Here is a 16922-nt window from a genome sequence, read left to right as displayed (position 1 = left end):
GTTTAATGGCATGGCACAGTGGTGCGAATTGATGGCACAGTGACTGCATTTGACGGCATGGCACAGTGGTGCGAATTGATGGCACAGTGACTGCATTTGACGGCATGGCACAGTGACTGTGTTTAATGGCATGGCACAGTGGTGTGAATTGATGGCACAGTGGCTGCATTTGATGGCATTGCACAGTGGTGCAAATTGATGGCACGGTGGCTGCGTTTGATGGCATGTAACAGTGGCTGCGTTTGGGCACAGTGAGACTGCAATTTTTTTTTTCCTTTGCGCCCCCCCAAAAATTTTGAGCACCAGCCGCCACTGCTTATAACCCATATAGTCATTATTATGGTTGCGCTCTGTCCCGTGATGTACTTAAAGAAAAGGATTTTACAGGTAAGTAGGATGAAAAAAATCCTACTTTCTTCAGTGTTGTCACATAAAAAGATAAAATAATATATTAACAAAAATGTGAGGGGTGCACTCTTTTTTGAGATACTGTAGCTGCAATCAGTATGTGTAGGACCATGGTTCGATAACATTTAGAGAATTTGTCTATAAAAATACCTAGTAGAGTAAATTGAGGGTCCAGTGATGGACGATATAAGAATACAGATTTCCAGAAGCTAATCATTTTTTGTCTAGAGCGCTGTACTAAATAAAGAGAGCTGGGCAGCTGGTTTTACACACACACACACACACACACACACACTTATATATATATATTTTATTTATTTCTCGTTCACATTTTAGATTTTGAGTACCTGTTTGCTTACCTGTACTTATTTCATTTTGTGTTTTATATTGAGTGCTGAGGCACTGTATCATCATGGTGTTTATATCATTCAAAAACATACAGTCATTGGTTACATTATAAAGTTATCAATGTTAAAAAAAAGTGAAGATTGTAAAGAAATTGTATATGTACCTGTCCCTGTTTGTGAGGGGAGAGATGAAGTACAGGATCTTGACGGATTAGTCTTCCTGTTGGGCTGTCTCTGTATGATGGATGTACCTTAGAAACTGCAGGCATGTGACACGTTGGCTCTGTAACACAAACAAACCAGTTTCAAGCTCTGTGGTAGCTGGATAGTAAAATCTTTAGGGATATAGATACTTTCAGAGGGTCCCTATCATAAAAGCAACATGTATTCAGGAATATGATGGCCTTTATTGCAGATCTCCTTTCTGAAAACAATAGACTCTTGGATTTATGGTCCCAACACGGACTTAAAATAAACCTGCAGATCAGGAAAAAAATGAACTAACCTGCAGACTTATTTTTTATAAGTCAGTACTGAAGCTGCTGGATCAGCATGTCAGCTAGGGAACTGGAGAGAAAGATCAACAATAGCAGTCTTTCCATGTCACCAGGTTTCTTTTGATGAAAATTCAAGTTTTTCTATATTATAGTATATGTAAACCTCAATTTGAAAAGTAATTTTAAATATATTAAAAGCTTTTTAAACACCAACAAATAGGCATCCTTCACAAGGGTGCGATTACCTGTATACATCTGATTCCAGCAGCAAGAATCAACAGATACTTGCGGCTAGGATGGCAGCCACACATGAAGAGAAGACCAGGTAGCAGCCTTAAAAACTTATATAAAAGAATCTTTATACTGAATAGCCTAGGAAGCACTGACACTCCTGGTGGAATGAGTCCTAACTGAGAAATTAGCTGACAAATTCACCTAGAAATAGTGGATCAAGAAACAGCCAGACCCCCTGTGAAAATCCTTAGGAAGAACAATCAGAGAATCCGACCTTTGTAACAAAGTTGCAGACTTCAAATTAACTTGAACGCCCACAAAGTGAGGCACCTTTGCCTTAGGATGCCTAGGTTTAGGACTAAAAGGATGTCAACGCAATGTACCAATTTAGGTGGAATGAAGAAACCACCTTAAATAGAAAAGGGGACGAAGGCCTTAACACCACCTTCCAGTGAAGAACCAAGAGGGAATCTTTGCATGAAATCACAGCAAACTGAGACTATGTAACCCAAAAAGGCAACATTGCATGTAAAGAGCTACAAAAGAATCTCTTGAAGAGGTTCAACTGGAGAAGACTATAAGACAGACAAGACCAAGTGGCGGAAAGTCCACCTGCCAATTTTTCACCCTGGGAATGTGTGTGGTAGAATAAGCTGGAACATGAAGCTGTGACCAGATCAGGTTTGCTTCTTCAGCAGCTCAACTTCTTGTCCCATATTTGTCCCATCTCAGAGTCTCCACCTGGAATCGAAGACTGGTATTTTTCTCCTGTGGTAGCAGTAATTTTAAATGAGCCTTCTTGAGTACTAGGCCTAAGTATTCTAGGAGTTGGGTAGGAATTAAGGCTGAATTCTGAAAGTTACGCACCCCACCAAATCTCCTCTGGTCTCCAAAATGGAGATATTCTGGTTTCCCAATAACCCTAGAACCAAAAGCCGGACACCTTGTAAAATAGAACAAACATCACAAACTGATAGTGGAAATTCTTCACTGAAAATTGCAGAAACTGTTGGTGAGGTCAGAAATGTGGGATGAGTATGTAGATATCCACTGATGCCAGGAAATGTCTGATTAACCAACTGGGTGAACGCCATCCTGAATTTTTGTATTTCCAGGAACTTGTCAAGACCCTTGAGGTCCAGAATGGTCTGGGTGCCTCTGCATGGCTTGGGAACTGTGAACAGGTTGGACTAGAAGTCACGAGACCTCTCTTCTGCTGGCACAGGTCAATGACTCTTAAGACAGCAGTCTTTTTAGAACCACAAAAATAAATGTTCTTTTTTGTGAAATCAAGATACCCTTGAGTGTATAAAGCATGAAGGGGTGAGAGCAGCAAAACTCCAGCTTGTAGGATTTTATGCTGCAGACGTAGTTGTCTGACTGAGTCCAGGTAGCCATGAAGGCTAATTAATGTTAACCCCACCCATGCAGGTGGGGGCTGCCCTTCACTATAGGTATTTGCCTTCAGAACTGTTATGCAGGCTTAGAGCTAAGGGGCTGCTTGCTTATGAACATAACGTTTCTTGGATTTCCAAAGGCATTACTGGTTTCTGCCTTGTAACCCATTGCCTTAAGGGGTAAAAGCATAATTTCCCCCACATTCACCTTCTGGATCTGATTCTCTGAAACAAAGCTTTAAGAGAGGTAAACTCTCCGCACAGTCACTGCCAGCTGCTATAGGCCACTCCTACCAGAGAGGACAGCAATACAGCTGTATTTTTGAAACATCTTGAAGGGATCACTGTGCAAGGACCAGGTAGTTGGTACTCTCAAGTCAGCATGATCCTTGTGCATGCTTCTGGAGGGATCTGTTGGCTACGCGCACCCAGGTGGTTCAAAAATGAGATGTCTGGATTTTTATATGTGGCTCTTATAACAATGTTTATAGCTTTGACATACTGGTATAACTTTTTTCCTGAGGAAGATAAAATTGCGTTGGGTTAACCCGAATGAGCGGCTACGACTGAGGATTTCAAATACTGGTTTACAGATCCCACCCAGATTATTAAAATACGGTTTGCTATAATTTAATGTTGTCATTTTTTTCTGCCACAGTATGATTTTAAAAGATGTTTAATGTTGTAAAAGGCAATAATTATTTACTTTTAAATATATGCCTATAAAGTCCCATTGGGGAATATAAATAGTTCATTGCAGTATAAAAAGTGTTGTAAACCATAACCATCTGACAGGGTGTACTAAAAACCACCTCTTGGTATAATGCAGAGAAGTGCAAGTAATACATTGTGCCTTTGTAACATGCAGCTTACTTGTACAAATACGTAGAATACGAGTTGCATAACTTATGAGGTATAACAAAGCACATCTATTCCCCACTACCGCATATCGTACATAAATATTTTTTCATGGTTACAAATATTTGGACCTTGCCAAGCCCATGACCATTATTGTATTGTTCTTTTAGAAAGAGGAGAAGAAAAGTAACCTACAAGATGAATTCATTGTTATCGCAATGAGAACATAACATCTGCAGCAAAAAGTAAAAAAAAAAAATATACATTCTGTCCCACTAAGAAATGATGGAGCTGCTTAATTGCTGGTTTGTCGTGTTGAAATGTGCACATACAGTAACTGAACAGATGGCTTTGCAATCGAAATGGGTTACTAAGCAACTCTTGATACCATAAATGTAATTTAACTCAAGGTAGCTTGAAAAAAAAAGTATTTCCGCACAAAAACATTTATAAAGATTAAATATTAGATTTTTAATTGCATTCCATTATTTACTATAGTCTTAATATATATTGCCTCAAACTACCGTTTCAAATTGGACACTTTTGGCAAAACCCATTGCAGTCTCTGTATATTGGATAATTTGATTCTGGGGCAACAATTTTGGTGAAGGTTTTTTTAGCACTGATAATCAGATGCATTGTAAACTGCCACCAAAGTTATATTTTAATTATATAATGTTTTTTAAGTGTATAATTTTCAATGCACTAACATTTTCTTCATTCAGTACAAACATTCCATTTATGACATGTATTGGTAATGCATAAAGTTCTTGATCAATTACAGTGTCTATTATGTAGTAACGATTATGGATTTGGAGTGTCGACATACATTTTGCAATTCTATATAGATGGAAACAGCGACATATATGAACCGAGTCCATCTGGACAATACCTGAATGAGGGAGATGTGTTCCGCAGTGCTATGCACATGTATCAGATGCATTAAGCCAGCGGTCCCAAATTGTGTTATATTTTGCAGGATACCCTCCATTAACGTCAATAATTTTTTTATAGGGTAATGTGACGTTTACATCGGTCTTCTAGTCAAATAGTCTGGGGGGAGTCTGTCTCATCCAAAGTTTAGCGATTGTTTTTCGGGCAGAAAATAGAGTCGCATGCATAAAGGTTTTGGTATATTTGTCGGTGTCAGCGTCTGGAAAAATACCCAATAGGCATGATTTGGGGTTGAGTCTAAGCAGAGACCTCATATTGTCGTGAAAGAAATCACTGCATGTAGGGGCAGGAGCACAGGAGGTGGTAGAATGTACCTGGAACTCGATTACATAGTACACACGTGGAGGGCTGCCCCTGATTAAATTTAGCTATCCTTACGGGTGTAAGGTATGTTCGATGTAGTAAGTATATTTGGGTTAATCAGATAATTTGGATGAGACAGCTTTGCATGTATTAATTGCCCCACTCCAGTCTTCATCCTCTAGGTTCCCCAGGTCTCCTTCCCATCGTGTTTTTATATTAAAGGCTATTTTTGTGGACGAGGGAGCATGATATCTACCGTATATACTCGAGTATAAGCCGAGTTTTTCAGCCTTTTTTTGGGCTGAAAATGACCCCCTCGGCTTATACTCGAGTCAGCGTATCTGAGTCCATTGCCGCCTGACCTCACCATGCCCATTTCAGAATCCGATCTGTGTACCCAAGTCCGTGACATATTCAGACGCCGGCCGCGCAGTTTTAAAAACTCGTGCTCCTCCTTGTGCTGTTCCGTGATATGCAGTACACTCGGTTTCCCAGCAAACACTGTGTTCAGTGTTCCACCTATCACGATCGCCCTCTCGGGTAATGGGACCTGCCGGGGGAACCAACTGGATCCTGCCATTACAAACAGTAGAGAGAATGTAGGCGAGAGGATGGTCGAGTTGAAGAGCTGCAATGGGCACAGTGAGGTCAGGCTGAAAATGGGCATTGTTGACCCTCTTTTCTGCTTACAGTAGCTGCTGCATTCTCACCCTAGGCTTATACTCGAGTCAATAAGTTTTCCCATTTTTTTTTGTGGTAAAATTAGGTGCCTCGGCTTATACTCGGTTCGGCTTATACTCGAGTATATACGGTATATTAATTAAGGTGAATTTTTTTTTCCCATTTACAACTCCTTTAAAGATGAGAAGGCTAGGGGAATCCTGCATGTGAGAGCTTACTATCTAATGCTGGATACCATTCAATAAACAGACTATGTTTAAAAAACAATATTAAGTGCAGACATGTGCAAAACAAAAAACTGGTTGGTTAGAGTACATAATTAACGCCATGATGGGATCCTAACATCTACAGTCTACTTAGCAATGGAAGTCTTTCTTTTTAAGAATAGATGTTACAGAAACAAAAAATATATATTACCATATACCAAACTAGATTGATTCCTACGAGATGGAGTGCACAGAATGCTGATGAGCAGCATTCATATAGCACAAACTACAAAGCATGTATAATAAAAAAAAAAGGAACAGAATTCTATTCACGCAATGCAGTTCTACATCCCCTGCTGCTTTATTCAGCTAACATTTTGCTTCATCTGACAGCTTAATTGTAAAATGTAATAAAAATGCAAATTAGCTGGAAAGACATTTTATTAAAGCTGTCCTAAGGACCCAATGTTTATGGTTCAAATGTATATGCAACAATATTTTCATTTATACTATTTTGATAAAAGAGCAACATGATCCTATTAGATGGTAAACATCCCATTCCCATAAAAGACTACAGTAAAATCTGAAGACCAATTGGAATTTCATTGTTAGCTGACTTGATATGTATTTGCTTACTGCAGATAGCTAAAATAATTTGAATACACATCAAGATATGTCTGACTAGGTCACACATCATATAAGTAACAATTCTCATACTTTGCATTGGGTATAATTGGTTTAACTATACAGGTGTTTTTTCCCTGGAGCTGTAAAAATATAAACATATCATATATTTGGGATGCACATGAAAGCCCGCAAACAGTTTGCTGAAGACAAGCAGACTAAGGACATGTATTACTGGAACTATGTCCTGTGGTCTGATGAGACTGAGATAAATTTATTCGGTTAAGATGGTGTCAAGCATGTTTGGCGGCAACCAGGTGAGAAGTACAAAGACAAGTCATGTCTACAGTCAAGCATGGTGGTGGGAGTGTCATGGTCTAGGGGCTGCATTAGTGCTGCAGGCACTGGGGAGCTACAGTTCATTGAGGTAACCATGAATGCCAACATGTCCTGTGACATTCTGAAGCAGAGCACGATCCCCTCCCTTTCGGAGACTGGGCCACAGGGCAATATTCCAACATGATCACGACTCCAAACACACCTCCAAGACGACCACTGCCTTGCTAAAGAAGCTGAGGATAAAGACCTCCAGACCTAAGTCTCCAGACCTAAACCATATAGGTTGGGGCATCCTCAAAAGGAATGTGTACTCACTTTTGTTGCCAGTGGTTTAGACAGTAATGGCTGTTCGTTGAGTTATTTTGAGGGGCCAGCAAATTTACACTGTTATACAAGCTGTACACTCACAACTTTACATTGTAGCAAAGTGTAATTTCTTCAGTGTTGTCCCATGATAAGATATAATAAAAAAATTACAAAAATGTGAGGGGTGTACTCACTTGTGTCATCTGTAGATATTCAGCAATTGAAAGTAAAATCTTGTAACCCTATCCCAGCTTATTGTGGAATATATTCACAGAATGAGTTTATATAGTGAATATTGTTTTCATTCAACAAGCATACCCATTTGATCAGAAAAATTGTCCTCACTCCTCTGCCAGTTTGGAGTCGACTTTCCACTGTTCACCAAATCGGTCTGGGTGTTTTGCCTGTCGATAGAAGCTGGTGATCTACGACCCACTCCAAACCTGTTCATAAGTAAAGTAAAAAATCAGTATTTTTTGCTAGAATATTACTTAGAACCCCACACATTACATATATATTTTTTAGTAGAGACCCTAGAGACTAAAATGGCATTGCAATTTTTTATGTCACACTGTATTTGCGCAGAGGTCTTTCAAACAAAAAAAAAAAAAACACATTAAAGTTATCCCTATTTTTTTTTTTTTTTGCACAATATGAAATATGATGTTACGCTGAGTAAATAGTTACCTAACATGTCATGCTTTAAAATTGCGCACACTTGTAGAACGGAAACAAACTATGGTACGTAGGCGACGCTTAATTTTTTTCACAGGTTACCCGTTTAGGGTTAAGGAGGATGTCTTGTGCTACAATTATTGCTCTTACTCCAACGATCATGGTAATAACTCACATGTGTGGTTTGAGCACTGTTTAAATAAGCGTGACAAGTACCATTTGAGAGATCTGGGGTCAAAAACATATTTTAGGCCGAGAGGCGGAACTGACATCAGACATTGCTCCGGTCCTCCAAGGGCATAGAGTCGAGTGGGGGCTATCTTGCCCTCACTCGGCTTCCTACTCAGTAATCTGAAGTATCGGAACGGCTCCAGGCTTACCAATGGATGCGGTACGCTTGGAGATAACCGAGTTCACCGCTAAGACCACTTTTATATGAAAGCCAATAGTCTGCTGTAAATAAAGATACAGAGGTTATATTAAACGTCAAAGTAATGACATATATTTACAGTTAGGCAGTCCGCAAGTGGTTAAAGGGTCTTTTGCTTGCTTCAAGCAGGTTTGATCAAGCAGGTTTTGCATTCCCAAGTTTATTAGAGTGCAAAACCTGCTAGAAGCAAGTCAAATGCAGGTCAGATATTAGAGAGTTAAATTACCTAACAGTTTCCTAGATCTATCAGTGACTCTTGATGAGATGACTTCTTTAAAGTTCACATAGGCTGTGGGTGTTACATAGCAACCTGACAGCCCTATTTTGGTTATGAATTCATTTGGAATTACAAGGTAGGCAACATCCCAAAAATTACAGGCTCTAAGCCAGAATTTAAATTTTGGATGGATTTACCCTTTAATATTCATATTAGTGCTTTCACTGTTAATTTACTTTTTTACCCATATAAATTGCACACTTCAACCAACCATGAAGCAGATAAGCAAAGTAAGAGCAGGGTATTTGACTGGAGACAGACATATATTGTAGTTAAATGTGAGGTCTGCTGGTCTTCCTAAGAATTCTTAGCAACCCTACCAGCTATTGTCACTGCATCCAATGGAAGAAAAAAAAAAAAAAAAGTTAAACATAAGCAGCATGTGATTTTCCAGCATGATGGAAAACATTGAACCCCAAATTCAAATTTCAAAGTGCCTATTCTGTTTTGCCACATAGTTTAACTTTAACACTACCACAGCATATTATAATGGTGGCTAGGCTAGGCCCACAGTCTCACACTAGCCATTGTAAAAAATCAATCTGATTTTCTGTGGTAGGCTAACCAGGAGCAGCTGGTTTAGTAAAAGCTAGGTTAAAGACTGCTGAAATCTGATCTTCCTTTTGCAGTGTAAACCAGATCACTAATGACAGATCACGCCATCACAATAGACTTTCCAGTAAATGCCAGTTGCCAAACTGCCATTCCATTTCTCAGCATTAAAAAGCCCTAGTGATCTTACTGAGGGATCTCTGGAGAAAAGTGACTTCTGCGCCACTTCGCCGCAAAAATTGTTGCAATCACAAATGTTTAGGCATTCTCATGTTTATTCCTTTTATCTGTATTGATATGACACAAAAAAGTGGAGAAACAAAGAACCAAATGTGACACATTCCAAGCAATACTCCAAAAATGGACTGGACAAAATTATTGGCACCTTTACAAAATTGTATGAAATAACTGCATTCCAAGTTTGTGATGCTCCTGTAATTTGTAATTAAACTCATCTGCATCAATTAACAGGTGCTGATATTATAGAAATCATACCGGAAACCAGTTAAAAAGGTGAAAAGTTGACTCAACCTTTCTGTTGTGTGTCTGTGTGCCACAGGGAGAAGAGAAAGAGCAGTAAAAAATTGTCTGAGGATTTGAAAACAAGAATTGTGGAAAACCATGGACAAGCTCCAGAGATCTTAATGTTCCCATGTCCATTGTGCGCAACATTGTCAAGATGTTTACAGCCCATGGCATTCAAGCTAATCTCCCTGGACATGGACAAAAGAGAAACATTTATCAAAGAGTTTGCTAAAACTTACCAGAGGAAGCCAAAATTATTTTGGAAGACTGTGGACAGATGAAACAAAATTACAGCCCATCATTCTACTGTTTTCAGAAAAATAAATTGGGTCTTTAAAGAAAATAATACAGTCTCTACAGTCAAACATGGTGGAGGTTCACTGATATCTTGGGGCTTCAGGCACTGGATGTCTTCACCGTGTGCATGGCATTAGAAAATCTGAAGACTACCAAAGAAATCTGTGGTGCAATGTAGGGCCCAGTGTTGGAAAGCTGGGTCTCTGTCAGAGGTCATAGGTCTTACAGCAGGACAATGACCCCCAACACGCGTCCAAAACCACCCTGAAATGGTTTAAGACAAAGCTCTGGAGAGTACTTTACTCGCCAGCAATGAGTCCAGATCTAAATACCATAGAGCACCTGTGGAGAGATCTCAAAACAGCAGTTGGGAAAAGGAACCCTTCCAATCTGAGAGACCTGGAGCAGTTAGCAAAAGAACAGTGTTCCAAAATCCCAGTGGAGAGGTGTAAGAAACTCATTGATGGTTACATGAGGTGATTGATTTCAGTTATTTTTTCCAAGGGGTGTGCTACCAAATATTAAATAAAGGGTGCTAATAATTTTGACCAGACCATTTTTGGAGTATTGCATGGAATGTGTCAGATTTGGCTTTTGGTTTCTTCACTTTTTTGCGTCATACCAATACAAACAAAATAAATAAATATGAGAATGCCTAAACATTTGTAATTTTCTGGGCAAAGTGGTGTATTATCTGACAGAAATGAAGGGATGACAATATTTTTTGGCCATGACTGTATATCACAGACAATACTGTATTTTGTTAAACGACAATATAGTTATCAGCTTAATTTTTTTTTTTTTAATTGAACAAGATATATAGTAAATGTTTGCCCTGTGCAATTCCAGCTATCAAGGCAATCAACAAAAATGCTGAAGCATAACACATTATTTGTGTGAAAAGAAAGTATACCAATATTACTATGAATACAACACATTTCTTTGTCACACCTATTTGGGTCCTGAGATGTGACACTGTAGTTGCAGACATTCATTACATGGATAGGCTCACTGCTGTGATTACCTGCTGGGCTAAATTTCTAAAAATTGACAACCTCCATATTGCAACAAAAAAAGCTGATCCCCAAATTTACAGCATGTCTAATTGGGTATACAATATTATGCCCAAACAAAGGTATATACTGCTGATCCAGGATGATGTCTTAATAAGGATGTTATTGCTCTTCTGAAGAGAAACAACAATTTTAAACAAAGACGACTGACAGCATAAAAATACCAAGTGGCCCATCAAGTCTAACCTTGCAATCAACACTTACAATATTATTTTTAGCATGAACCTCCTTAACATGAAAAATATATGCGCAGAGGTCTGTTTTAAATACATTTTACATTCTTACATGATCATTTTTGTTGGGGGCATCAGATTGGCCTGGGGGTAGCTGTGTCAGTTTCTTTCTGGGACATTGTATTGTCCTGGAATGAAGGTGCCTGGGACAGACCTGCAAAATGCGGGACTGTCCCGGGCAATCCGGGACACGTGGTCGCCCTAGTCCGCTTTGCATATGCAGACTGGACACAGACCTGTCATCTGCCTGCCTCGCTCATTGTGGCCCGCGACTGGTTACTAAGTCGCTTAAGTGGCCCTCTGCCTTCAAAAGGTTGGCCACCCCTGTCCTACTTAAAGCTATACAACTCTGCTGCATGCAGATTAAAGCATATTTTTTAAGTCCCCCAATCAGTTGCCCACTGTAGTGATCTGGGAGATCACAATGGATTTTTGACACTCAAAGCATCAGTGAGTCAAATTATTGATGTGTGTTTGTCAGCCTGTAAGACCCCTTTCACACTGAAGCGTTTTTACAGCGTTTTAGCGTTAAAAATAGAGCTATTAAAACGCTCATAAAACGCTCTCCATGCATCTCAATGGACCCTTTCACTCACGAGTCCTGCAAGCAGCATCTTTGGAGCAGCTTTTGGACGCTGAAAAAAACGCTCCAAAAACGCCCCTCTCCATTGAAATGAATTGAAGGCGCTGTAAAAACGCCTTACCCTTTCACACTGAGGCACTGCAAAAACGCCCTAAAACTTAGGGTCTTAGCGGTGCTTTACCAGCACATTGGGATTGCAGATGAGGCTTCGCTTAAATAACGCTCGAAAAACGCCCCAGTGTGAAAGGGGCCTAAGGCTAAAAATAGCCTCCTCAATAATGGAGGTAAAGTCACATGTATGCTAGTTTAGGTTTGATTATATAAGATGATTAAGGGACCATTTATACCATTGCAATTCATCAGCGTGTGTTATGCGATGTGTTAACGTATAATGCATTAGGGAATCCCATTCATTTTAAAGGCCTTCCCAACACACTAAAAAAGGTGTATGTACAATTCCCGCAAGCACTTGTCCCCCTGTTGGAACACAGCACTGTATACTGTATGTAGCTAAGGCTACCGACTCTTTATACAGTGCTTCTAACCATGGCAACTGTCAGTTAAGTAAATAGTTTGTTTGGACCAGTTTGGTCCAAATTAACTATTTCAAGTGAAATGAAACCTGGAAATCAGTTTTCAAAGTTGTGCTTTTAGCATATTTTGTCTAATTAAAATCTTTGAGGCAGTGCAAATAACAAAATTATAATACAGACCAATATCGGATACTGGACTCATTATAAAATCAGATTCATAACTTCAAGTTTTCGTATGACTACCAAAGTTCTCTTAAAAAATCTTATATTATACAGCAATTAAAACTATTACTAAAATAAGAATGAGCTAAAACTGGACACACCAACCTGCTTAGCTTAGATAGTGATTGTTTATCTGAGATGACTAACAAGTGTACATACAATGTATGATTATCCTAAAGGAAGAGTTCACCTTTGGGAACATGTTGCATTTTCAACCCCGATTTTAGGGCGGAACATGTAATATGTTCCCAATATGTCATCCGCTGCCCACTGTCCCCGTCCCTGTGGCGGCAGTATGGGGAGAAGTTCCCTGTACTAGCTGCCACTGCCCACGTCATTCAGGCACACAGCACTGTGTGTCTGAATGAACTACAAGCCCAAACTTCTTTAGCGGCTGTCAGCTTGTAATTCTCAATGAACTACCACGGCACTGTGAAGCGCTGTGGTAGTTCATTAGGTCTTCCTATTAGCGAGTATGGCTTATCTGTATGAAAAATTAATTAAACGGGGTTTTCGGGGCTCAGATGCAGTGTAGTTCCGCTTTAATTCTAAGGGGATCACATACTTTTTCCTAATACAAATAAAGTGCAGCGCTAAGAATAATTGATAAAAAGTGACAGTTAATAGCATCGGAGAGGGGGATAATGAAACCCTCATTCATACAACATAATACATACAAGTGAACATAAATTGGGAAAACAGTGGTGATGGACTTTTGGTCCATAAAACAATAATCAAAACCGTGTTCAATGAATGCTTCCCCCTTTTTTTTTTCTGAATTTTGTTTTATAGGCTTTTTTTTCCCACCATGGTTTTCACCATTTATGTTCACCTGTATGTATGTATGTTATTATATAAAAGAGTGTTTCATTATCCCCCTATCCTATCATTAATTGTCACGTTTTTCAATTACTCTTAGTGCAGCACTTTATTTATAATTCTGTTAGAGTTTTTTGTATCTTGATGCTTGGTGCCGTTGGCTTTTTATTATTTTCTAGCACAGCGTTTTTCCACTTTACATTCTTTTTCTTGCCACTGAATTTATGGCATATATGGCAATTTAAGTATAAAAAAAAATATTTGTTTTGCAAGCACCAGTTGAGAGGTGGCAGAAATCAATTGCTGGAAACAAGGTTAATGGTCTTACAACAACCGTAACTTCTGATGACAGCTTGGTCAAGCCAATGGGAAGCATGCATTGTAACATGCACGTTTATGCTCCAGGTCTTGCTGACATGAATGCGGATGACTGTAATAAGTACATATTATGAGTTGCACAAAGACAAAGTGAAGTAAACTGCAGATGGAACTGTAAATGCAGAAAGATTAATGTAATATGAAAAGAAAACCAACATTATTTATACTGACCAACCTTTTACTCATAACAGATCTTTGCCGCAATTTAGTTTCTCTGTACAGGTTACTGTACAGAGGTTATTATGGTCAATGCAAAGTACAACCAGACTGAGAAAGATGTACCCCAAATAAGGCTAATCACAAGATGCTGTAAAAAAATTGGCAGGCAATTGTCAAAGCTGTAATATAAAACGTAACCACAAAAGCCAGAACCAAAACAGGAGTAATTTATTGCTTCACCAGCAGCATGTTTGAAAATTAAAAAAAAAAAACTATCGAGCTCCACAGATTTTATATTTAATACTGATCTAAAGGAGGACAATAAACTTAGCCCAGGCAAATGCCAATTTAAATCCACTCACAACAGCAGAATAAAAAAGTCTTTACAGGTCCCATCAATGAGAGTCAGACTATTTCCTTTGATCCATCACTCCAATGGTAAATCCCTTCTATCATACCTTGAGATTTCATTTCTACTTACAATGGCCTCCAATACTCAATGTTAAATAGTACCATCTCACCAAGATTCCAGTCTCTAAAAACCCATAGTGAAAAAATGACCCTTTTTAATGGGGATTTACAAATGGCTGTCCGTCACATTCCGAAAGCTGAAAGGCTGAATAAAAAGTTTTTTGTTTTTTTTTATAAAGAAAAAAGACATTGCATGTCCAGAAATAGAAATCTATAACTACTTAGAAAAACAACTAGAAAACAACCCAAACCTACAAATCCCAATGCCAAAATATTTGTGGTACAACATGGAGGAAAAACATACCCTTCAGGCATGGATTTCTGCCTGCGCTGGGAGCCTCCACTGGAGCCGGTATCACTGGAAGTGGAAAGACTGCTAGGAGAGCTACGACTTTGCTGAGATCGTCCAAGAGCCACAGATGACACCGAGACATAAATCTCTGAACCTGGAGACAGCCTTATTTAAACCAAATAAGACAGATTTATTGCACACAGTATGAGAGAGCTTACTTCACTACAAAAAAATATATATGAGCAGCTATCAAAGTGAGAAAAGGAAAGAATGAAACACATGCAGTCAAGAAGATGATTTAAAATAAAATATGTGGTAAAAGTTATAAAAAGAAAAGCCAAGATGTTTTACAATTCATAAACGCATCCTGGCAATTTATAAGAACCTGAACCTCCTGCTAATGTCTGGCCATTGTGGCAAGTCTACAATGTTACATTCTGTAACAAAACTAAACATAATAAACTATAGTGCAAGCTGCTCACCTCTGTTCAACTGTGGCACAGTAAAAGTAAAGCGGAGTCAGCAGTGTTTGAAACAAATTGCCCAAAATAAGTTATAGTCAATTCCTAAAATGCCACTTGGCTATTTAACCGAAGATGGTTCTTTAATATAATAGCTAGCCTCGGCCACAAATAGAGAAGGCCTGAGACATGAAAGGAAGCATGGCAAAGTTGAACTGTACCAGAAAATTTGAGATACACCAATAACTTCAACTGCCTATATTTCTGAACTCAGATTGTTTTGATGTGAGGTTTTCACATAGTATAATCCTGACCTATGCATTTTTCTAATTAAATGTTCAGTGTAAATTGGACATGGTCTGCTTTCAAGTTCATTGATAAGATTTTCTTGAATGCACACCATAGTTGAGTAGGTTTTAAGGTTGTAAGTTTGTCTTACTCATAAAAATTTAATTTGGACTTACCTGTAAATCCCATATCTTGAAGTACAGTACACGACTCGGACTAGATATTTCTAGTCTCGAAGCTGCAGCCTTTAGGTGATTGGACACTCTCAAAGCTATACATGCTGTACATGCCCCCTGGATGTAGCCCTATAACCCTATCCATCCTTATTCAGGTAGACTGCCTGTTCCATTCCTGAGATAGAAGTACAATCAGGTGCAGAAACCAGTGTTAAAATAGAGTCATGTTCCACTGCAAGAGAAGCATTGTCAACCCGTTGCAGATTGAGTGTTTTGCCAACAAAGGAACCATTGCATGATTTCTGCCATTGCTATCAGTAAGTGTATTTTCCCGTGGCACTCAGAGAGTAGGATGCGGAAATGGGGTAAGTGTGCCAAATGACAGTCTCTCAGAACTGTAGCCATCATTCGATTATAGCTGTCCGCAAGTGGTTAAGGGTTACAGTATCTTTCCGATAACAGAATGAACCTGTCTTACCTTTTCAAGTTGCTGATGCTGGTCCCCATTTAGGTCGAGCCTTTACCCGTCCTGGTAAGCATACCTCCCCCGGAGGGGTTTTCAGGGTCTGGGAAGCATAGCAATAGACCACTGCAATGGACTTGTATAGCACTCTGCAGCTAACTACATGCATGGCACGTAGTGCCAAGGCGAGCACCTTGGCAGAATCCCATGCCTGAAGCTATATTACAGGTCATCCCCATAGTGTGGAGTCTGGATACAGTTTCCAAGGTGTAACAGAGGTTACACCAATCAGTACGCACGGTTTATAATGTTAGACACATTTTATTAAAGAATTCAATCAAAGGAAACAGGTTAAGCAAAAAAAAAAAAAATCTCCAAAGGGGAGAAGGACTCATGGTGTGGGGTAGAATTATAGGGCAATGCCTGTGGGCGTGTCCTAAAGCTTTGCCAGTGTCCAATTCCTTGAAGGTAGAAGCCGATAACCCATAGTCTAGGAATATCAGCCTGTGTCTTGCACTGTACAAGATATAAGCTGTACCTCAGTTTAGAAAAAAATGTAAACATAGATTTGTCAGCTTGTTGAATAAATATTCATACCATAAATGTTTAACCTAGCACATAGGAAAATGTGCAAGGTTGAGGTGTTTAAATTAGATGTGTTTAATGATCTCAGCTCTGCATTTTGAGGTAATATCCTGGCTTTAAATGACATCAGGCATTAAAGTGGACCTTCAGTAATTTTTTTCAACTTTCCATCTATTAAAATCACCTGCCCTTGTTGTTTTAACTTTGGATAGTAAAATATTTTTTTTTTTTCTGCCAGTAAACACCTTATACAGCCTACTTTCTGTTTCTTGTCTG

General features: G+C 39.0%; 1 protein-coding gene across 1 annotated transcript in view; it reads right to left on the bottom strand.

Annotated features, from left to right (window-relative positions):
• The window catches only part of SIPA1L1 (signal induced proliferation associated 1 like 1), a 331939-nt gene that overhangs the window by 65654 nt on the left and 249363 nt on the right, over positions 1 to 16922 (bottom strand). The window contains 3 exon segments of the mRNA XM_040332639.1: positions 920 to 1038; positions 7473 to 7597; positions 14686 to 14838. Coding sequence (XP_040188573.1) covers positions 920 to 1038; positions 7473 to 7597; positions 14686 to 14838 — 397 coding nt within the window.

This window comes from Rana temporaria, chromosome 13 (genome assembly GCF_905171775.1).
Source record: "Rana temporaria chromosome 13, aRanTem1.1, whole genome shotgun sequence".
NCBI classification, from domain to species: Eukaryota; Metazoa; Chordata; class Amphibia; order Anura; family Ranidae; genus Rana; species Rana temporaria.
This window is presented reverse-complemented; position numbering and strand designations above follow the sequence as displayed.